At 34.2% G+C, this 24,430-nt stretch overlaps 1 protein-coding gene across 1 annotated transcript in view; it reads right to left on the reverse strand.

The window, feature by feature from the left end:
* Nucleotides 1-24,430, reverse strand: part of LOC140158601 (neuronal acetylcholine receptor subunit alpha-10-like) — a 71,103-nt gene that overhangs the window by 28,651 nt on the left and 18,022 nt on the right. The window contains exon 2 of the mRNA XM_072181757.1: nucleotides 2,291-2,452. Coding sequence (XP_072037858.1) covers nucleotides 2,291-2,392 — 102 coding nt within the window. The 5' untranslated portion in view covers nucleotides 2,393-2,452. The remainder of the gene's footprint in view (nucleotides 1-2,290; nucleotides 2,453-24,430) is intronic.

Consider the following 24,430-nt stretch of genomic DNA (forward strand, 5'->3'; position numbering starts at 1 on the left):
GGGAAAAGGGTTGCTGAATAACTCGATATGTGTTAATGTGCTAAAGCGCATTTCATCGGGCGTGGATTATAACCTGTAAAATCGACGTTCACTTTTAGCACTAATAACTATTTCACGCTGATTCAATGTTAGCGCTGAAGGGAGTTTCCCTAACATGAAAAGCTTCTAGTTTCAGACTCATATCCCCCGAAGAATTAGAACTGATGAGACATTTAGAGACATTGTTAATATCTTCAAATCACAATAGTTAGTTTTGAATTACTCGTAATTTCGTGGGTATGGAGCTGCAATAATACAGGAATCAACGTCAGTAAACCATCATTATCTTATAAGTTTATCCGCCAAATTTGCATGAAAAATAGATGGAGGGCGTATTGATTGCAAAAATCCGTCAGATGGATTTCAGCACATTTGTGGTAAAGATAATGAAAAAACTTTGTGGCGAATGCGAATCAAAGATGTGACGCAATATGAGAATTACCACATATTTCATATGTATTAATGTATTACGTATCGGGCGTCTGAAAGGATTGCCGTTTATAAATTAATAATTAATTCACGATTGTTTGATGTGATCATTTATTTATTTTTCTAAACAAAACATTATTATAATGTTCAATTCTTTATTCTGAATAACACCAACAGCTATAAATAAACTGTATATACACACATATTTTGTAGCCATTTTTGTCATAGATTTTCGTTTCTATATCAAATTATTCATCTTTTCTGCTTTTTTGTGGTAATTTCAATTCTATAAACTGTACATTTGTGTGAAAATTGAGGGCGGTATATATACATATATTTTAAATTTAAATTCGCCAAGTAATATGAGTTATACCATATATTTCATGATAAAAAGTTTTTTGAAAATTCCCTTGTCATTTGTTAGTCTATTTGCAGATGTTCTACTATCATTTTACAAGTGTCTACCCCTTGTAAAGACACAAACCAGATTTTAGATAAATGGCTCCATCATTGTTCAACTTTTCTTAAAAATGAATCGGTTTTGCATGCCATCAACCAACCGTGAATTCTTACCAAATAAACAAAGGCAATTTTCTGTTATTAATGTTAACTTTAACTGTACTCTAAATTTAACTTCAGATGTTTCTGTTACACTACATTTTAAATGGTCATTTTATGTCAGATGAATACAGTTCACTATACACACATACCACCACGGGTTTTCACTATCATGACAATGCAAATGCATTAATCTCATTTCATTTTCGTCACTTAAATATAAGATAGCAGTGCTTAATGCGTACGACTTTTTTTTACATTCATACAATACAAGACCCATAACCAAGGTTTCTTTAAAAGGATTGAGTGAGTATGTCAATTTCGACAAGACCGAGTGAGGTTGACAGCTCACTCTCCAGTTTGCTCTTATCCAGTCAACTCTCAATTTTACCAAAGTAATTTATTTGTCAGACTCTGCCTCTAAGTTCAATAGTTTGAACCAGTCTGTATAATTCAATATGTAAGCGGCAGTTGGTATCAGGTAGTGTTTTGATATAATGTAGTGGTTATATTGAGAACCACATGCCAATATATTTAAATTTAAATACATTATTTGCCAATATATTTCTTATTGAATACACAATAAGATCGTTATACCAACATGACAAAGACTGAACAAAGGACTTTTTAAAAATCTGCAAATAGATTTCCGGTTTCTTTGCAATTGCATCACGTAAAGTAAAAAGCAATTCTTATTTTAGGAAGTGGCGATGATGCTTATTCTCTCGTCTGGCTGACGTCACACAGGGGAAATAGCCTTACAAAACCAGTGTGCGCATGTGTAGTTCCCCTGCGTTGAGCTGGTTACTATGTGCGCGCTTGTGCAAAGGGGACAAAGGGGACAATGTTCCCGATGCCCGACCGAGTGAATAAGAATCGAGAAACATAACCGATTGTGCTTGCCCATTATATCACATAGGCTTAAAACATAATAACGGTTTTAAATGTCTTTCTAGCAATAAAAAAGATGGTCTCTCGTGTAACTATTCAGAATAGCTTCACACATCTGCAAATGTCTGCGAGAAAAGGTGAGGATGACAAATTTTGATATTTTTCCAGAAATAGTACCTTACAAAATTAATGCTGTTATTTTATCAGAAATAACAATATACTTGAAATTGACCTCTGCGCTCAATCCTTAACCTCTTGGGTACTGGTCATATAATAACTTACGCAACCATATAATATGCAACAACATCCATCTGCCAATAACATATCCACCAAAATACATCAATAGCCAGCCACAAAATCATTACTACCTTACCATATCGATAATCTGTTGTAGTGCTAGACCGAATCTGACCGTTATGGCAGATTCTGCAGTATCAGCTGGACGAACAATCTTGGAGTAGTTGCTGGTGAGCATCTTAACCAGTCTATAGCTAGCTGTAGTCGCTAAATCCCCCTGCAGCAGAGGTGATAGTATCTGTGCGTAAGACAATTGTTCAAGTGCAACAGAATAGTAATAACCGGGGCAGTGAAAAATTAATGAAACTTTAAAAAAAATAACTATACTGCCACCGGTCATATTCTTACCTTTTAACTATTATGAAATACACGTAGCGATATTCTTATAGACAATATTTGTAAGAGCATCATACACACAAAAGAGATAGTTTGAGAATCAAAGAAAGAAAAAAAACGCATTAATTCATTTGAAGCAAAGCATTGTGTTAAATAAGAACATACAGAGTTAGAATAAATGAAAGAAATGTATGCTTTACTTCAAGTTAATTAGAATATAACAAAGACAAAACAAACAAAGACAAAAAGAAACAGAAATAATTCGTCACGTAATAAATTTTACAACCAAGGTCAATAAAATGTTTCACGTTTTACGTCATAATGTATTATGTATATGGCAAGCGGCATTGATAATAACACATATCAGTCATTTCTGTTGTGAAGTGTGTGATACCAGAGTAGTGTAGTGTAAGGTGTTAGTGTGGGTATTGCAGTGTTGATGTGGATGGGGGTGGAGGTAGGTGAATGACGAGGAATGAGAGGTTGGGTGGGGTGTGTTCCAGCACACGTGTTAAGCAGACGTAATGTAGCTATGTACAGCAAGTCACAGGCATGTCGATTTTTCGCTTTCCAGAGCACAGTGCAGAATTGAATGTGTTTTGTAATAAAGAACTGATTGATTTGAATGCAGTATATAAAAAAATCAAATGATGAAACTCAAATCAAATGTTTCTTGCAGAAGGAGTCAAGGAGACAATTCAAACAATAATAAGATGGACAGACCGAATATTGTAAAAAAAAGACTTTATTTTTTATTTGAACATTAATTTCGAATCTTCGACTATTTGAAAACACCCAAGGGCATGAACCTGACTGCCGAAATGACAAAGCGTGTTTTATATTAGAATAGAGAGCATATACATATTAATGTTCATTCAAGGGCAACGATTTGCTTTAGCGACAACATTGCAGCTGAATATAACGAAGTTATAGATTTTAAAAGCTATATAAATCAGTTTGAATACTGAACAACCTCTTTCATGTTTATTTAACATAATAGCAATAGTGCTTCTTTATTAAACATGAGTACACACAGACTCACGTCAAGGTCAGTGTTATTATATTATGTTGACACTAAAAGCAGGAACCGTTAACAGTAAACCTAATATAACGGCATCTCAATATCAGGAAGTCATTTGTTTCTGCTACTGACAGAGTATAGTTCTGAAATGCGGTAATAGAGCTATAGCTACACACAGTGACAAAATGCATCAGAAAAATGATTGATTACGCAACTCGTCTAAGCTGCAGTACGAGTACATACTTAGATCATGTTTTCTGCCAAATATATAAACAGTTTCTGATTCGTTTGGTCAAAAAGCTAAAATAAACTAAATTTCGAATTGCTTTGAGGCCAGGTTAAATGATCCGAATTGTCCTAAAAGGTGTCAAATTTGGTGTTGTCTATTTTATTTACTGAGTGTCAATGGTTAAATTCCCACATGTGTAATATTTCTGATGTTAGTCTTATTTTGGTTCCTTTCATTCCAGACGATTCGTCGATTTACCAGTTTCACTTTTCTATTGCGATCAGTTACAGTGCGCACATTTTAAGACGACGTGATCTAGTAGATCCAGATAAAAAATACCCATGAAAATACATGAATGGCCCGGAAACAAGTACCCAGACCCGGACACAGTGACTGGTGTCTGACACACGAGATCATAAAAAGTGCAAAAATAGCGAGGAAAAAACGCGGGATCCTAGGCATATCAAATTGGAAATTTGAAGACGTAATGATATTTGCTCTTGGCACTGGGTCTTAACATAGGCTAAATTATTTAAAAGGGATTTCCAGACTACACGTAAATGTTTTAGTTACGGTGATACTAATTTCTTTGGATGACTACTTAGGCATATCTAAAGGTCTTAAGATTTTTAATGTGTATACATTTTTATATATTTTCATTGTCTATTCAAATCAATGGTAGCATAAAAATATATTTTAATAATTATGTATCGCTATGGGGAATACAATAATTACGAAATAATATTATGAATATTATATGCTGCACTATTTTATCGCGTCTAAATATATTAGAATAAAGAATGTCGAAATGAAAGTGAAGTATTAAATTAATAGGACGTTCGAGAATAAACAAATTGCTTTCAAAGTATCGCATTACAGTCTTATTGTCTAGAAAGACAAATTAAAACTTTTGTTGAAATTGCTTCTCACTCTGGCTAAGCCCTCATCAGAAAAAATGTGTAACAAAATATAATGTTATGCAAAGTAACTCCCCGAGGTCAGAACTGGACGCATTGATATAATCTCTCAAGTGTAGTCTGCGTGACTTTGGGCTTATTGGCAGGTTATGAATTTCATTGGAAGAATTTCAAAAAAACAAAATAAAACTGACGTTAACATGATGGAAGGATTCACCCAGATTACTTTGAGCGCGCGTTGTTAACTCATTAACTGGTAATGCGAAAGAGGAGAGGTGTTTGAATAATTGATGGTGTAAATTCATGAGATAGAGTATCCCCAAACATTAAATCTCTGCATTCTATCTAATGCGGGTGGTAACTTCTAAGTTATTATTCAAAATCAAATTCTTAAATTTAACATGATGATAAAAATACGAGCAAGAACTTGTCTAATGTTAAGCAAGGGACGTGCGATCTGATCAACTTTACTTTAATTAAAATTAGACCACTGGGACTTGCAGCCCGGTCCTGCAGCGACATGTGTTACTTCAATTTTAATATAAGCCCCCACTCATTTATTGTGATCAGTTTAAAAGCTACATCTTGCAGAATATATATTGCAAAGTTTACCTTTCAAAGTTCGACCAGGTGTTATGACTAGAAGGTAAATAATGTGATCGACGACACATTCTTCATGTTTCTACATTTTCAAACAATTACCTTGAAGACGTTTTTGAAGAAACATATGCTTTTCAGTTTATGGTGACGGTAGACAGGAAAGTTGTACGCACTTTTCGATTATATTACACTGTCATTACCGCCTGCACAGACAACTGTACATATGATGTAATGAGAGCTCCTGCTTGCTAAAACAAACATTCAAGGACATTTACCTGAAAAATCATCAGTAAACTGTGGTACGTTGTTGTAATGGATCAGGTAAGGAAATCCAGAAAAAGTACATTACAGTATGCATGCTGCTATTTTATTACCAGCTTGAAATACACTCTAAAGTTGAGATGAATATTTATTTGTCACAAAAGAGTTTATTTAATTATCAGAAAGGAGACATCGTGGGTTTTTTTATGTCATTTAAAAGCGAATACTGGAGTTAGTGTTTAGGCTAAACAGTCAGCAAGAAATGATCTGGTACATTACATTCATTACATCTTCATACAACAACATAAAATGAAACAACTTATCTGGAACTTTCAGTTATAGACCCCAACCACGAATTACAACTTGTCCTTGAAAAAAAATGATACATGACACTTTATGCTCGAAATGCAATTTTTCAAACATAAAAGTCATTGCTTCAAAGGTTGTACAATATAATATTACATACAACATAATGGGTAATAAAGAAAACAGCAGAATGATTGAGTAAAAAAACCTGAAAAATATTATTAACTCTCGTCCTACGATGGAGGGGTTGTACATCCTATCACGCCTTTGTCATCCCGTATACTAAAACGCGTGTGTTTACATCAGCTAATCGTAGAGCCATCCTTTGCGCTCATTTCAATGATAACAGGGGTAAAGCTGACCATCAAAGCTGACCATAGGGAATTGGCGAATGGAGAAATGGACTTTAAAATAAACATTTCCTTTCATATTTAGTAGAAAATCATATTTAGAAATTACATTTTTAGTCGAAAATAATTTTTGTCTCAACTTTTGTACGTGGCCATAATTTCTAAATTCCGTGAGGGTGCGCTCACATTATTATGTCATAGCAACATTACGAATGGAATGATTGTATACTTATTTTTATATCATTGGCTAGAAGAGACCTACATGTATAGTTATACTCTGCGTGTTACCAAAAATGGCTCAGTTAAATAATTACTAATGATATTTTTGAGACCACATAATCATGCATTCAATATTTTTTTCTTTTAATGTATAGCCAATGGTGACCAGCAACTCAATGTATCATTGGTAGTGCAGTTGACAATATGTACCTACTTTCTGTCGTAGCAAACTAAAGGACGGTCTTGAAGAGACATTGAATATTGAATATAGAAATATTGAATTAGAATAATTCCTTAGAACATGCTGTAATTAAATAGAAACTGAAAAATATTAAGGACATTGAACTTTTAGCGCGTCCTATATAATACAACTCAAAACTTATGCACTAATATAAATCATCCACATTTACAGAAACTCAGTGAAACCTAATAGGAATCTTATTGAATCGGATCTATAAATGTTGGAAGATGACACCTAAATAAAGGCTAACGTACGTGCTCTAAATCTAAGGCACCCTGAATTATACAAAAGGGAATAACACACTTGTCATGCTTATATTACTATTCTATATACGTGATTGATTAAAATCTTTACAAAATCGTACAATAAATTTCCATCTAAGCAACTACTAATCTAAACAAAAAACAGGTCCAACTTTAATAAAGACAAGTAGACAAAGCGGGGTATTGTCTGATGGCAATACAATAAAATCCCTGTCATAAACTCAAACGGAACAAATACAGAACAGAAAACATCAAAAATAAGGAAGTCATCAGGGGTTATGACAGGTTTTGAGATGAACAATAACACTAATTAAGTATGACATAGTGAAATTGAAGATTAAATGCAGGGATTTGTCTCCATTTCAAAGTGAAAGCATGGACAAGAAAACTAAGTACAACCCTAACAGGTTATCTAGCTACTCCTCGAACAAGACTAATAACTGAAAACAACAAATAATGATTATGAAATCGATATTCTTTTTTTAAGTTCATCGGACGAAATGTTGATGGAAGGCTTTATTTTCGGCGTTTACGTCATTAACATGATTAAAGGACACGCGCACAAAATCAAATCTTTAGAATTCAAAGTCACCTCAAATGTTTAGTAAATGTTATGTAAATGTTTGCTAGTTAATATTCAATGAAATTTTATCACTCCAAGTGCTGCAAAGGTCAGCATGGTCAGTATTTACACTACAAAGTACCCACAGGGATCGTGGTAAGAAAGTCTCGTCAAGCAATTAGAAGAACTGAAAAAACAAAATGTGCTTTAAATATCGTATAGTGGCCTTGATTTGTATAACTATTCAAAGCAAGACTAAAAATCTATAAACAACAAACATTCAATTAAAAACGAATTGTTCACCTATAACTTCTTATAATTCAGTTCTTCAAAGTAGTGTAGTAGTAATATCGTAGTAAGATCCTAAAATATGGATTTGAATGCGATTTAATTAGTAGATGCCTAATTAAAACCTGCATATGAACAAAAGGAAATCAATGCATGGTACGTTTATTGATTGTAGGAAAAAAAACGCGATTTGGAAAAGGCGTCGGGTATCTAAAGCAGATTCAGTGCATTTTTCTTTACAAGTGGGATTTTATGCGAAATACTAGGCGAGACTAAACTAACGACTTTATCCAATAACATGACGTAATGCGCAAACATGATAAATAGGGACTGTGGCGTGTCACTGTTCGATGTACTTTGACCCATCGAATCGCCTTACTTTATATGCTAACTTTTTGCAACAGAAAGTCGGCAATCGTGATTTCTGGAATGACACTATGTATTAACTAAACAGTAGAAAGAGACAATGAGACTAACAAAACTAATTAATCTTCTGGAATCACTACTTTGCATATTCTGTATAATTGATAAGCCAAATGAAATATTGCACGACAAGAAAAAGAAAGGGCGAGGAAAAACTTTAATCCGAACAATATGATATACTTCAAACATACATGAAAGCAACCTGACTTGTGCCGGAGGGTAAATAAATTAAGACTGTTTTGTAATGCTCATGAAGGATGAGATATATTGCACTATATGACGTAGACAAATGACATAGATCAACGACAAACCAAATACTTTCAGATCATATTAAATTCATAACATGAGATGCTTTTCAAGATTTCATCTTTTCATACCCTTCAGTGTTCTGTTTTTTTATGCTCGATACTTTATTGTGAATTTAGGTGAATTCTGATATTAGATATAAAAATTAATATTTTAAGATATTCATGGTAACGTCGGTAGCGGTAGGATTACGGTATAGCGGTAGAAAATTTAAATGGGAACTTTAACAGATTTGACAAAGCGCAATTTGATGCCAGATTGAATTTTAAAAGAGCATAAAAATGCGGACAAATTGAAAATGGAAATAAAGCTTTCATTGTTAATGTTGGCATTGAAATATGACGCCACTTGATTTTCTGCCTTGATGATTGTTAACATTGTAGTTTCACTTGACTTTTTGCTTAAAGAATCTGCTTGGATATCCATTTGATTCGGGGGAGGTTTTCTATTTTCTCTACATATTATTTACAACCTCTTAAAGGCCATAAGCTTTATTATCATTTGAGCATATCCGAATGAACATTCTTAATTAAGTTTCGAGTTGAGTTTCTTAGTGGGAATAGTCATTATAAATCTAGCAAAGTTCATCATACAACATTTTGCTCAAAAGATTTAGTTTTGTCCTTTGAGTATAGATTGATCAACATGCCACGAAGCCACCTCAAATGTTTAGCAGTAGCTGATCCTGAATGTCATTTTAATCACCTCGAGTGCTGCAAAGGTCAAAATGTACACTACGAAGTACCCACAGGGATCGTGCAAGGAAAGTCTCGTCAATTAGAAGAATTAAAGAAACAAAATGCGCTTTAAATGTTGAAGATAGTAGACACAATTTGTATAAAGAATAAAAGGAAAACATCAATAAACAACGTATTCAATTAAAAACACGCTTTCTTCACTTACACCTAAGGGAAACAAATTGTCTAAATTTCATAAATTGTGCAGGGTCAGTTTTTATGTAGCAGTAAGAGCTACCGTAAGGCAGTGGAATTTAATTTGAATGCGCTTTGTAGATAATATGTATATATATTGAAAGAGGAAAAGCAATTGAAAATCATAGCAGTTGCACTAATTTTATAGACAAAAAAAGCAATTTGCAGAAGGCGTCGTCAGACTCTTCCCTGTTTAATGCATATAATTTAAGGAGATTGTATGCATTTTCTTTAAAAAGTAGATTTTAGGCAAGACAGTATATGAGACTTTACCCCCAAACAAGATATAAATATGCAAAAACGATGAATACGGATTATGACATTTCATTTCGGAAGGAACTGTTAACTTCGAAGCAGTTTGACGTATTTGGCTACGATCATCGATATTACTTTTTTAATGGTAACTTTTTACGACAAGAAAATCGGCACTAATGCTTTCTAGAATGACTTAATGTTAATAAACTGGAAACAATTCATGATTATGAAATCGATATTGCATCGATAAGTTCATCGTTCAAAATCTTGCTGGAAGGCTTTAACTTAAGCTTTTGCGTAATGGATGGACACGCGCGTATGCATCAAATCTTTCCAATCCAAAGTCACTTCAATATACAAATGTTTAGCAATAGTTGATATTCAATTCAATTTCAATTTTAATCCCTCCCAATTGTTCCGAAGGTCACTATGTATACTACAAAGTACCCACAGATATCGTGTAAAGAAAGTTTTGTCAGACAATTAAAGGAATTGAAACAAAATGCGCTTTAAATGTTAAGTATATCTTCCAAAAGAGATAGTGATATTGTATAAACGACTAAAAGCAAAAATCAATTTTTAAAAATCAATAAACACCGAACATTCAATTAAAAACAACGAATTATTCAACTTATCCTAAGGGAAAAGCAATTGGATGTAATTCATAATGACCTTGTACAGGGTCAGTTTTGCAAAGTAGTGTAGTAGTAATTTCGTAATAAGGTCTTAAAATATACGCCGTAGAAGTGACGTGGTTAATCGGATTAACTACCATAGCAATGGATGAATACAATTCTAATTATATCGTCCCGCACTACAACGTTCACGCGGTACCAATGCATTGAACCATAGAAATGCTAATCACTCGCACCTGTCAGATTAGTATCATTGAACAGAGCGGTATTGTATTCAATCTATGATTGCAGGCATGCACAGGTGATGAGTGCAACCTGCCTGTAGTTCAGCGCGGTACATTCAAAAATTGTATTCATCCATTGCTATGGTAGTTAATCCGATTATGACGTCACTTCTACGGCGTATAGATATGATAGAATGCGATTTAATGCGATTTAAACCGATGCATGGTACTTGTATTGCCTTTGTAGACAAAACAACGATTTACAGGTTTACCGGTATTTAACGCAGATTGTATGTGTTTTCTTTCAAAAAGGGATTTTATGCGAAACACTAGGCGAGACTGAAGTAGTGACTTTATTTAAAAAACATCACATATTATGCAAACATGATGAATATATGGGTTGTGACATTTAACTTCAAAACGAACTGTTAACGTCGAAGTAGTTTGACGTACTTGGCTACGCCCATCGAATCGCTTTATTCTAAATGCCAACTTTTTAGCAAAAGGAAGTCGGCAATATTATTGTGATTTCTAGAATGAAACTATGTACTATCTATATAGTAGACAGACTGGAGATCATGAGACTAACAAAAATAATTACTCTTCTGGTATCGCTACTTCGCATATTCTGTATAATTGATAATCCAAATGAAATATTGCACGACGAGAAAAAGAAAGAGTGAGTAATAAACTTTAATCCAAATAAGAAATAAATATCATATAATTCAAACAAACATGAAAAAATCTGAATTGAGCCGGAAGGTAAGAAATTAAGACCGTTTTTGTAATGCTCGTGAATGATGAGGTATGTTGCAACATATGACGTATAAAAATTACATAGATCAACAGCAAACCGAATACTATCAGATCATGTTTTTTAGGATCCTTACTTTATTGTGAATTTAGATGAATTTTGATATAAAAATTGATATTTTAAGATACCGTCGTAGTGGTAAGATTACGTTATAGAGGTAGAATAAAATTAAATGAGAACATTACCATTTTGCCAAAGCGCAATTTGATGCTAGTTTTCAAAAGAGCATAACAAATGTGGACAAATTGAAAATTGAAATAAAGCTTTCATTGTTGATGTTGGCACTGGAATGTGACGCCACTTGATTTTATGCCTTGATGACTTTAAACTTTATAGTAGATTCACTTGACTGTGTTGCTCGAGGAACAGAATATTTGACTATCAATTATTTTTGTGGTTAGTTTTCCTATATGTATACATAATATTATCTACAAACCATCATGGACCATAAGTTTTATGATTACTTGATCATATCTGGAAGTTGGAAGTGTTGTTCATCGTACAACATATTGCCGGAGGGCTTTTAGGTTAGTCTTTTGTGTAATTGAAGGACACAGACACAAAATCAAATCTTCTCGATCCAAAGTCACCTGAAATGTTTAGTAATAGCTGATCTTGAATGACATTTTAATCACTCCAAGTGCTCCAAAGGTCAGTATGTATACTACAAAGTACCCAGAGGGATCGTGTAAAGAAAGTCTCGTCAAGCAATTAGGAGAATTGAAACACAATGCGGGCTGTTTAAAATGTTGAGCATATCTTCCAAAGGAGTTAGTGGCCCTGATTTGTATAACAATAAAAGCAAAAATAAAAAATCGATAAATCAATTTAAAAAAAAACCAATCTATTATTTACCTAAATCTCGTAGCATTCAGATTTGACGCAATTTGATGCTAGATTGAATTTTAAAAGAGCATAAAAAGCGGACAGATTGGAAATGGAAACAAAGCTTTATTATGACGCCAGTTGATTTTCGTTTTGATAACTTTTAACTTCGAAAATTCACTTGACTTTGTTGCTTGACGCTAGAACTACTGAGCCACATTTTATAACACGGAATATGAATTCATTAATATATTCTTGCTCATTAATTGCTGAAAATTGGACCACATGACCCAAAACACAGTTCTACAATCAGTACTCCATCCGTAAATAGTAGCTCTAAGCCGTAAATAGTATTTTCAATGTCCCGGATGAGCCGTAAGTAGTACCCCAAGCCGTAAATAGCACTTTCGTTTCTAATATTTTAACCAATCAATGAACAAAGAATATATTAAAGGATATAAAACAAATATTTACTGCTCTAAATTAGGGATCTGGTGGAATCTATTGGTCCCCGAGGTGAACTGGAGACCGTGAGCCTACTATTTTCCCTCGACCTGGCGGTCTCAGGAAAATAGTAGGCTCATGGTCTCCAGTTCACCTCGGGGACCAATAGATTCCACCAGATCCCTCATGAGCAGTAAATATTTGTATACTAGATTCCTGACGGGCTCATCCCCTCAGGAAAATAGTACTATTGATCTCACATCGGGCCCATACATGCCATAGTTTGAACCAGAACCTCTCATGGCAGTATATATTTGTATAATATTTTGCACTAATGTATAGCTATGGGTCTCCTCTATATCCAGTGATACAAAAATATAAGTACAAACATTCCCCACATAATGTTGCTATGACGTCATATGTGAGAGGACCCTTGCAATTGGGAAATTCTGGCTGTTGATAGCAAAATTGATTTTCGGCTAAAATTCCTACGAACATTCGATTTTTACCTAAATATAAAACAAAATGACTATTTCAAACTAACTAAGAAGTAAAAAGTCAACATATCTTACAAGAGCAAAATTATGAAATTCATGGATATACTGTAGAAACTTATGGTGGGCCTCACCACCCCACCCCACCCCATGGTCGTTTTTTGATGGTCGGTTATTTTCCCCGGGAAAGGTGCTAGGGTAAAGATCCCTAAATGAACGCAAAGGATAGATCTATATACAATTACCTAAAGCCGTTTGGGCGGTGTTTTTTATGACGGGTGAAAACCCTTAGGGGGTTGTAGTTCTAGGGTTAAAGAATATGTTGGGTTGTCAATTGAATTCATGGGAGTTTTTCATATTATTGTGCGTAAATATTATTTCAAGAACCACTGATTACATAAGTTTTCTGAATAAACATTTGCGATTTACTTTCAACTTTCATTGGTAAATTTATCAATTCAGATATGGCTAATATAGAAATGACACATTGTCAAATTTGTTTAAAAGCCATCTCAGCAACCTCAAACTAACATTAAATATTTGGTCACAAAGAATGACTGAGATATATACTAAATTTGAAGAAGCTCAGTCTTAGAAACATCAAGAAAAGCAAACAAAAATCAATAGCTTAATGGAAATGTTTAAAATTTATAATAAATAAGGACATAATTGCTAATATCTTGGTATGATATCAGAAATATATATAGCCGCAAACTTTCATACCATCAAACAAGCTATAACATAATTACAGAACATCCAATCTATTTTTATAAGCTCTTGTCAATTACATAAAATTTAATATAAGTATGTCTGCGATCGTTCTTCCTCCTTTTCCGTAGAAGAAAATTAAAATTGATTGGTGCCAATCTATAAGGTCCAGTGGGGTCTATCGTCCAGCTGTATGCACATATTGCACAACGGTTTATACTGTCATAAGGCTTTTAGGATGTCACTTAGTTTGTGTTAAGACTTCATCACTTGTCACCGTGTCGATCGGGAGTTAGTAGAAACCCTGGGGGATGTTCGCAATGTCGATGGTGACATTTGCTTTGTTGCCTGAGGGCGTATGTTATACTGTTCAAGGGCGTAAACCACCAAATAACTCCTCCATTGAAAAGCACGTAAAAATCAACTTTTTTAAACGGCGTTTTCTACCAGGCGTGACAATATTTTTCACTTTTTTACGTCATCCCTGTATTAATTAAGGACTGAAATTTTATTTAATCTTCAATTTTGGGGAACTTTATAGAATCAGTTTTTATTAAAAATGTTGAAAAGCGACGCCGCTATTTCAACGCCAAAACTAACATTAAAACTTGTTCCGTTAGCAGTAATTCGGACAGGGCCTACTTTTCTTGTGAAATCGATTTGTATAATTTCATATCTATTTTAGTCATTAATAGGCTAGCATCTTTCATTTAAATCAGAACATGTCAACCTCACGAAGAATATGGTCCCTAAGGACACCACATTGTCTCCAGTAGCCATATACTTTTAACCGGAACTCATCACCATTGCACCTTTCGCGCAGTGATTTAGTGTAATACGCCCTTGAACCGCACAAGAGGTTTGAATTTTTTTTAACTTTTCTCTATTTTTGGAAACTATAAACCATTCTAAGAAAAAGTGTCATTTCTTTAATTCATACATTACACCAATCTGCTATAAAGGGTTCTCTAAACAATTTTTGATACATTAAAAAAACCCGCCATTTTGGGTACTTTTGACCAATTATGGATATAGACAGAGTTTATAGCAGGTTTGATCGATCATTAAATACAATTATGACGTCATAATAGTTTAAAACTTTAACAACAGTGAGTCAAATTACTTAAGTTGCACATTACATAAGCAAAATGCACAAAGGTTTCTGAATCACCCCCCCGACAAGCATCATCTCATTGCACGAGTATACGCCTAGGACGAAAACGTTTGGGGTAGGGGTATAAAGACACAACACCCCCCTTGCGCGCATATTTTCTCCCAATATCTGATAATATTACAATATCTTCAATCAAAGAAACTCGTCACAAACTTTGTTAATTAATTTCCCTCTAGAGAATTGAAAACGGCCGCATTGTAAATAATAACGCCAGATACCGACCAAATTTCGTTAAAATTGAGAGGAAAATAGAAACGTCACCTTAAAACGCTATTGATAAGGCAGTTGGAGGTACTTGGATAACTTTGATGGGATAAATGTTTCCGAGAGTATCTTATAAACGCATTTCATGTTATACGTTTTTCAATTATTGTACCATTTTCTTAAACAAAAATTTTAAAAGTTGAATGGTTATTCGATTTTAAGCTCAAAATGGTATATCTGAACAAACATGGCCGCCATTGCCAGCTTTGGTACCAAACCCTGTTTCCAGCGAATTTTCCAGAAATTTATACTCTAAAATCTTGTTTGAAAGCTTCGGGATTATAAAATAGAATATTCTCATTTCAAAATAAATCAGTTTAAGGGAAAACGTTCTTTAATAACTTTAAATTCCGAATTTTATGGCTCATTCCACCATTTTTTAACATGCTTTCAAGGGCGTAAACCACCAAATAACTCCTCCATTGAAAAGCACGTAAAATCAACTTTTTAAACGGCGTTTTCTACCAGGCGTGACAATATTTTTCACTTTTTACGTCATCCCTGTATTAATTAAGGACTGAAATTTTATTTAAGCTTCAATTTTGGGGAACTTTATAGAATCAGTTTTTATTAAAAATGTTGAAAAGCGACGCCGCTATTTCAACGCCAAAACTAGCATTAAAACTTGTTCCGTTAGCAGTAATTCGGACAGGGCCTACTTTTCTTGTGAAATCGATTTGTATAATTTCATATCTATTTTAGTCATTAATAGGCTAGCATCTTTCATTTAAATCAGAACATGTCAACCTCACGAAGAATATGGTCCCTAAGGACACCACATTGTCTCCAGTAGCCATATACTTTTAACCGGAACTCATCACCATTGCACCTTTCGCGCAGTGATTTAGTGTAATACGCCCTTGAACCGCACAAGAGGTTTGAATTTTTTTTAACTTTTCTCTATTTTTGGAAACTATAAACCATTCTAAGAAAAAGTGTCATTTCTTTAATTCATACATTACACCAATCTGCTATAAAGGGTTCTCTAAACAATTTTTGATACATTAAAAAAACCCGCCATTTTGGGTACTTTTGACCAATTATGGATATAGACAGAGTTTATAGCAGGTTTGATCGATCATTAAATACAATTATGACGTCATAATAGTTAAAACTTTAACAACAGTGAGTCAAATTACTTAAGTTGCACATTACAGGCAAAATGCACAAAGCAAAATGCACAAAGGTTTCTGAATCACCCCCCGACAAGCATCATCTCATTGCACGAGTATACGCCTAGGACGAAAACGTTTGGGGTAGGGGTATAAAGAAACAACACCCCCCCCCTTGCGCGCATATTTTCTCCCAATATCTGATAATATTACAATATCTTCAATCAAAGAAACTCGTCACAAACTTTGTTAATTAATTTCCCTCTAGAGAATTGAAAACGGCCGCATTGTAAATAATAACGCCAGATACCGACCAAATTTCGTTAAAATTGAGAGGAAAATAGAAACGTCACCTTAAAACGCTATTGATAAGGCAGTTGGAGGTACTTGGATAACTTTGATGGGATAAATGTTTCCGAGAGTATCTTATAAACGCATTTCATGTTATACGTTTTCAATTATTGTACCATTTTCTTAAACAAAAATTTTAAAAGTTGAATGGTTATTCGATTTTAAGCTCAAAATGGTATATCTGAACAAACATGGCCGCCATTGCCAGCTTTGGTACCAAACCCTGTTTCCAGCGAATTTTCCAGAAATTTATACTCTAAAATCTTGTTTGAAAGCTTCGGGATTATAAAATAGAATATTCTCATTTCAAAATAAATCAGTTTAGGGGGAAAACGTTCTTTAAGAACTTTATATTCCGAATTTTATGGCTCATTCCACCATTTTTAACATGCTTTCAAGGGCGTAAACCACCAAATAACTCCTCCATTGAAAAACACGTCAAAATCAACTTTTTAAACGGCGTTTTCTACCAGGCGTGACAATATTTTTCACTTTTTACGTCATCCCTGTATTAATTAAGGACTGAAATTTTATTTAAGCTTCAATTTTGGGGAACTTTATAGAATCAGTTTTTTTTTTTAAAATGTTGAAAAGCGACGCCGCTATTTCAACGCCAAAACTAGCATTAAAACTTGTTCCGTTAGCAGTAATTCGGACAGGGCCTACTTTTCTTGTGAAATCGATTTGTATAATTTCATATCTATTTTAGTCATTAATAGGCTAGCATCTTTCATTTAAATCAGAACATGTCAACCTCACGAAGAATATGGTCCCTAAGGACACCACATTGTCTCCAGTAGCCATATACTTTTAACCGGAACTCATCACCATTGCACCTTTCGCGCAGTGATTTAGTGTAATACGCCCTTGAACCGCACAAGAGGTTTGAATTTTTTTTAACTTTTCTCTATTTTTGGAAACTATAAACCATTCTAAGAAAAAGTGTCATTTCTTTAATTCATACATTACACCAATCTGCTATAAAGGGTTCTCTAAACAATTTTTGATACATAAAAAAAAACCGCCATTTTGGGTACTTTTGACCAATTATGGATATAGACAGAGTTTATAGCAGGTTTGATCGATCATTAAATACAATTATGACGTCATAATAGTTAAAACTTTAACAACAGTGAGTCAAATTACTTAAGTTGCACATTACATAAGCAAAATGCACAAAGGTTTCTGAATCACCCCCCCGACAAGCATCATCTCATTGCACGAAGTATACGCCTAGGACGAAAACGTTTGCACGAGTATACGCCTAGGACGAAAACGTTTGGGGTAGGGGTATAAAAAGACACAACACCCCCCCTTGCGCGCATATTTTCTCCCAATATCTGATAATATTACAATATCTTCAATCAAAGAAACTCGTCACAAACTTTGTTAATTAATTTCCCTCTAGAGAATTGAAAACGGCCGCATTGTAAATAATAACGCCAGATACCGACCAAATTTCGTTAAAATTGAGAGGAAAATAGAAACGTCACCTTAAAACGCTATTGATAAGGCAGTTGGAGGTACTTGGATAACTTTGATGGGATAAATGTTTCCGAGAGTATCTTATAAACGCATTTCATGTTATACGTTTTTCAATTATTGTACCATTTTCTTAAACAAAAATTTTAAAAGTTGAATGGTTATTCGATTTTAAGCTCAAAATGGTATATCTGAACAAACATGGCCGCCATTGCCAGCTTTGGTACCAAACCCTGTTTCCAGCGAATTTTCCAGAAATTTATACTCTAAAATCTTGTTTGAAAGCTTCGGGATTATAAAATAGAATATTCTCATTTCAAAATAAATCAGTTTAAGGGAAAACGTTCTTTAATAACTTTAAATTCCGAATTTTATGGCTCATTCCACCATTTTTTAACATGCTTTCAAGGGCGTAAACCACCAAATAACTCCTCCATTGAAAAACACGTCAAAATCAACTTTTTTAAACGGCGTTTTCTACCAGGCGTGACAATATTTTTCACTTTTTTACGTCATCCCTGTATTAATTAAGGACTGAAATTTTATTTAAGCTTCAATTTTGGGGAACTTTATAGAATCACTTTTTTTTTATAAAATGTTGAAAAGCGACGCCGCTATTTCAACGCCAAAACTAGCATTAAAACTTGTTCCGTTAGCAGTAATTCGGACAGGGCCTACTTTTCTTGTGAAATCGATTTGTATAATTTCATATCTATTTTAGTCATTAATAGGCTAGCATCTTTCATTTAAATCAGAACATGTCAACCTCACGAAGAATATGGTCCCTAAGGACACCACATTGTCTCCAGTAGCCATATACTTTTAACCGGAACTCATCACCATTGCACCTTTCGCGCAGTGATTTAGTGTAATACGCCCTTGAACCGCACAAGAGGTTTGAATTTTTTTAACTTTTCTCTATTTTTGGAAACTATAAACCATTCTAAGAAAAAGTGTCATTTCTTTAATTCATACATTACACCAATCTGCTATAAAGGGTTCTCTAAACAATTTTTGATACATTAAAAAAAACCGCCATTTTGGGTACTTTTGACCAATTATGGATATAGACAGAGTTTATAGCAGGTTTGATCGATCATTAAATACAATTATGACGTCATAATAGTTAAAACTTTAACAACAGTGAGTCAAATTACTTAAGTTGCACATTACATAAGCAAAATGCACAAAGGTTTCTGAATCACCCCCCCCCCCCCCCGACAAGCATCATCTCATTGCACGAGTATACGCCTAGGACGAAAACGTTTGGGGTAGGGGTATAAAGACACAACACCCCCCCTTGCGCGCAGACACAACACCCCCCCAAGCATTGCGCGCATATTTTCTCCCAATATCTGATAATATTACAATATCTTCAATCAAAGAAACTCGTCACAAACTTTGTTAATTAATTTCCCTCTAGAGAATTGAAAACGGCCGCATTGTAAATAATAACGCCAGATACCGACCAAATTTCGTTAAAATTGAGAGGAAAATAGAAACGTCACCTTAAAACGCTATTGATAAGGCAGTTGGAGGTACTTGGATAACTTTGATGGGATAAATGTTTCCGAGAGTATCTTATAAACGCATTTCATGTTATACGTTTTTCAATTATTGTACCATTTTCTTAAACAAAAATTTTAAAAGTTGAATGGTTATTCGATTTTAAGCTCAAAATGGTATATCTGAACAAACATGGCCGCCATTGCCAGCTTTGGTACCAAACCCTGTTTCCAGCGAATTTTCCAGAAATTTATACTCTAAAATCTTGTTTGAAAGCTTCGGGATTATAAAATAGAATATTCTCATTTCAAAATAAATCAGTTTAAGGGGAAAACGTTCTTTAATAACTTTAAATTCCGAATTTTATGGCTCATTCCACCATTTTTTAACATGCTTTCAAGGGCGTAAACCACCAAATAACTCCTCCATTGAAAAGCACGTAAAAATCAACGTTTTTAAACGGCGTTTTCTACCAGGCGTGACAATATTTTTCGCCTTTTTACGTCATCCCTGTATTAATTAAGGACTGAAATTTTATTTAAGCTTCAATTTTGGGGAACTTTATAGAATCAGTTTTTATTAAAAATGTTGAAAAGCGACGCCGCTATTTCAACGCCAAAACTAGCATTAAAACTTGTTCCGTTAGCAGTAATTCGGACAGGGCCTACTTTTCTTGTGAAATCGATTTGTATAATTTCATATCTATTTTAGTCATTAATAGGCTAGCATCTTTCATTTAAATCAGAACATGTCAACCTCACGAAGAATATGGTCCCTAAGGACACCACATTGTCTCCAGTAGCCATATACTTTTAACCGGAACTCATCACCATTGCACCTTTCGCGCAGTGATTTAGTGTAATACGCCCTTGAACCGCACAAGAGGTTTGAATTTTTTTAACTTTTCTCTATTTTTGGAAACTATAAACCATTCTAAGAAAAAGTGTCATTTCTTTAATTCATACATTACACCAATCTGCTATAAAGGGTTCTCTAAACAATTTTTGATACATTAAAAAACCGCCATTTTGGGTACTTTTGACCAATTATGGATATAGACAGAGTTTATAGCAGGTTTGATCGATCATTAAATACAATTATGACGTCATAATAGTTAAAACTTTAACAACAGTGAGTCAAATTACTTAAGTTGCACATTACATAAGCAAAATGCACAAAGGTTTCTGAATCACCCCCCCGACAAGCATCATCTCATTGCACGAGTATACGCCTAGGACGAAAACGTTTGGGGTAGGGGTATAAAGACACAACACCCCCTTTGCGCGCATATTTTCTCCCAATATCTGATAATATTACAATATCTTCAATCAAAGAAACTCGTCACAAACTTTGTTAATTAATTTCCCTCTAGAGAATTGAAAACGGCCGCATTGTAAATAATAACGCCAGATACCGACCAAATTTCGTTAAAATTGAGAGGAAAATAGAAACGTCACCTTAAAACGCTATTGATAAGGCAGTTGGAGGTACTTGGATAACTTTGATGGGATAAATGTTTCCGAGAGTATCTTATAAACGCATTTCATGTTATACGTTTTTCATTTATTGTACCATTTTCTTAAACAAAAATTTTAAAAGTTGAATGGTTATTCGATTTTAAGCTCAAAATGGTATATCTGAACAAACATGGCCGCCATTGCCAGCTTTGGTACCAAACCCTGTTTCCAGCGAATTTTCCAGAAATTTATACTCTAAAATCTTGTTTGAAAGCTTCGGGATTATAAAATAGAATATTCTCATTTCAAAATAAATCAGTTTAAGGGGCAAACGTTCTTTAATAACTTTAAATTCCGAATTTTATGGCTCATTCCACCATTTTTTAACATGCTTTCAAGGGCGTAAACCACCAAATAACTCCTCCATTGAAAAACACGTCAAAATCAACTTTTTTAAACGGCGTTTTCTACCAGGCGTGACAATATTTTTCACTTTTTTACGTCATCCCTGTATTAATTAAGGACTGAAATTTTATTTAAGCTTCAATTTTGGGGAACTTTATAGAATCAGTTTTTATTAAAAATGTTGAAAAGCGACGCCGCTATTTCAACGCCAAAACTAGCATTAAAACTTGTTCCGTTAGCAGTAATTCGGACAGGGCCTACTTTTCTTGTGAAATCGATTTGTATAATTTCATATCTATTTTAGTCATTAATAGGCTAGCATCTTTCATTTAAATCAGAACATGTCAACCTCACGAAGAATATGGTCCCTAAGGACACCACATTGTCTCCAGTAGCCATATACTTTTAACCGGAACTCATCACCATTGCACCTTTCGCGCAGTGATTTAGTGTAATACGCCCTTGAACCGCACAAGAGGTTTGAATTTTTTTTTTTTTTTTTCTATTTTTGGAAACTATAAACCATTCTAAGAAAAAGTGTCATTTCTTTAATTCATACATTACACCAATCTGCTATAAAGGGTTCTCTAAACAATTTTTGATACATTAAAAAACCCGCCATTTTGGGTACTTTTGACCAATTATGGATATAGACAGAGTTTATAGCAGGTTTGATCGATCATTAAATACAATTATGACGTCATAATAGTTAAAACTTTAACAACAGTGAGTCAAATTACTTAAGTTGCACATTACATAAGCAAAATGCACAAAGGTTTCTGAATCACCCCCCCGACAAGCATCATCTCATTGCACGAGTATACGCCTAGGACGAAAACGTTTGGGGTAGGGGTATAAAGACACAACACCCCCCCTTGCGCGCATATTTTCTCCCAATATCTGATAATATTACAATATCTTCAATCAAAAAAGCATCATCTCATTGAAACGAAAACGTCGTCACAAACTTTGTTAATTAATTTCCCTCTAGAGAATTGAAAACGGCCGCATTGTAAATAATAACGCCAGATACCGACCAAATTTCGTTAAAATTGAGAGGAAAATAGAAACGTCACCTTAAAACGCTATTGATAAGGCAGTTGGAGGTACTTGGATAACTTTGATGGGATAAATGTTTCCGAGAGTATCTTATAAACGCATTTCATGTTATACGTTTTTCAATTATTGTACCATTTTCTTAAACAAAAATTTTAAAAGTTGAATGGTTATTCGATTTTAAGCTCAAAATGGTATATCTGAACAAACATGGCCGCCATTGCCAGCTTTGGTACCAAACCCTGTTTCCAGCGAATTTTCCAGAAATTTATACTCTAAAATCTTGTTTGAAAGCTTCGGGATTATAAAATAGAATATTCTCATTTCAAAATAAATCAGTTTAAGGGGAAAACGTTCTTTAATAACTTTAAATTCCGAATTTTATGGCTCATTCCACCATTTTTAACATGCTTTCAAGGGCGTAAACCACCAAATAACTCCTCCATTGAAAAACACGTCAAAATCAACTTTTTTAAACGGCGTTTTCTACCAGGCGTGACAATATTTTTCACTTTTTACGTCATCCCTGTATTAATTAAGGACTGAAATTTTATTTAAGCTTCAATTTTGGGGAACTTTATAGAATCAGTTTTTATTAAAAATGTTGAAAAGCGACGCCGCTATTTCAACGCCAAAACTAGCATTAAAACTTGTTCCGTTAGCAGTAATTCGGACAGGGCCTACTTTTCTTGTGAAATCGATTTGTATAATTTCATATCTATTTTAGTCATTAATAGGCTAGCATCTTTCATTTAAATCAGAACATGTCAACCTCACGAAGAATATGGTCCCTAAGGACACCACATTGTCTCCAGTAGCCATATACTTTTAACCGGAACTCATCACCATTGCACCTTTCGCGCAGTGATTTAGTGTAATACGCCCTTGAACCGCACAAGAGGTTTGAATTTTTTTTAACTTTTCTCTATTTTTGGAAACTATAAACCATTCTAAGAAAAAGTGTCATTTCTTTAATTCATACATTACACCAATCTGCTGTAAGGGTTCTCTAAACAATTTTTGATACATTAAAAAAACCGCCATTTTGGGTACTTTTGACCAATTATGGATATAGACAGAGTTTATAGCAGGTTTGATCGATCATTAAATACAATTATGACGTCATAATAGTTAAAACTTTAACAACAGTGAGTCAAATTACTTAAGTTGCACATTACATAAGCAAAATGCACAAAGGTTTCTGAATCACCCCCCAATCCCGACACGCATCATCTCATTGCACGAGTATACGCCTAGGACGAAAACGTTTTGGGGTAGGGGTAGGGGTAAAAAGACACAACACCCCCCCCCCCCCCTTGCGCGCATATTTTCTCCCAATATCTGATAATATTACAATATCTTCAATCAAAGAAACTCGTCACAAACTTTGTTAATTAATTTCCCTCTAGAGAATTGAAAACGGCCGCATTGTAAATAATAATAACGCAGATACCGACCAAATTTCGTTAAAATTGAGAGGAAAATAGAAACGTCACCTTAAAACGCTATTGATAAGGCAGTTGGAGGTACTTGGATAACTTTGATGGGATAAATGTTTCCGAGAGTATCTTATAAACGCATTTCATGTTATACGTTTTTCAATTATTGTACCATTTTCTTAAACAAAAATTTTAAAAGTTGAATGGTTATTCGATTTTAAGCTCAAAATGGTATATCTGAACAAACATGGCCGCCATTGCCAGCTTTGGTACCAAACCCTGTTTCCAGCGAATTTTCCAGAAATTTATACTCTAGA

This window comes from Amphiura filiformis, chromosome 8, assembly GCF_039555335.1.
Source record: "Amphiura filiformis chromosome 8, Afil_fr2py, whole genome shotgun sequence".
NCBI lineage: Eukaryota > Metazoa > Echinodermata > Ophiuroidea > Amphilepidida > Amphiuridae > Amphiura > Amphiura filiformis.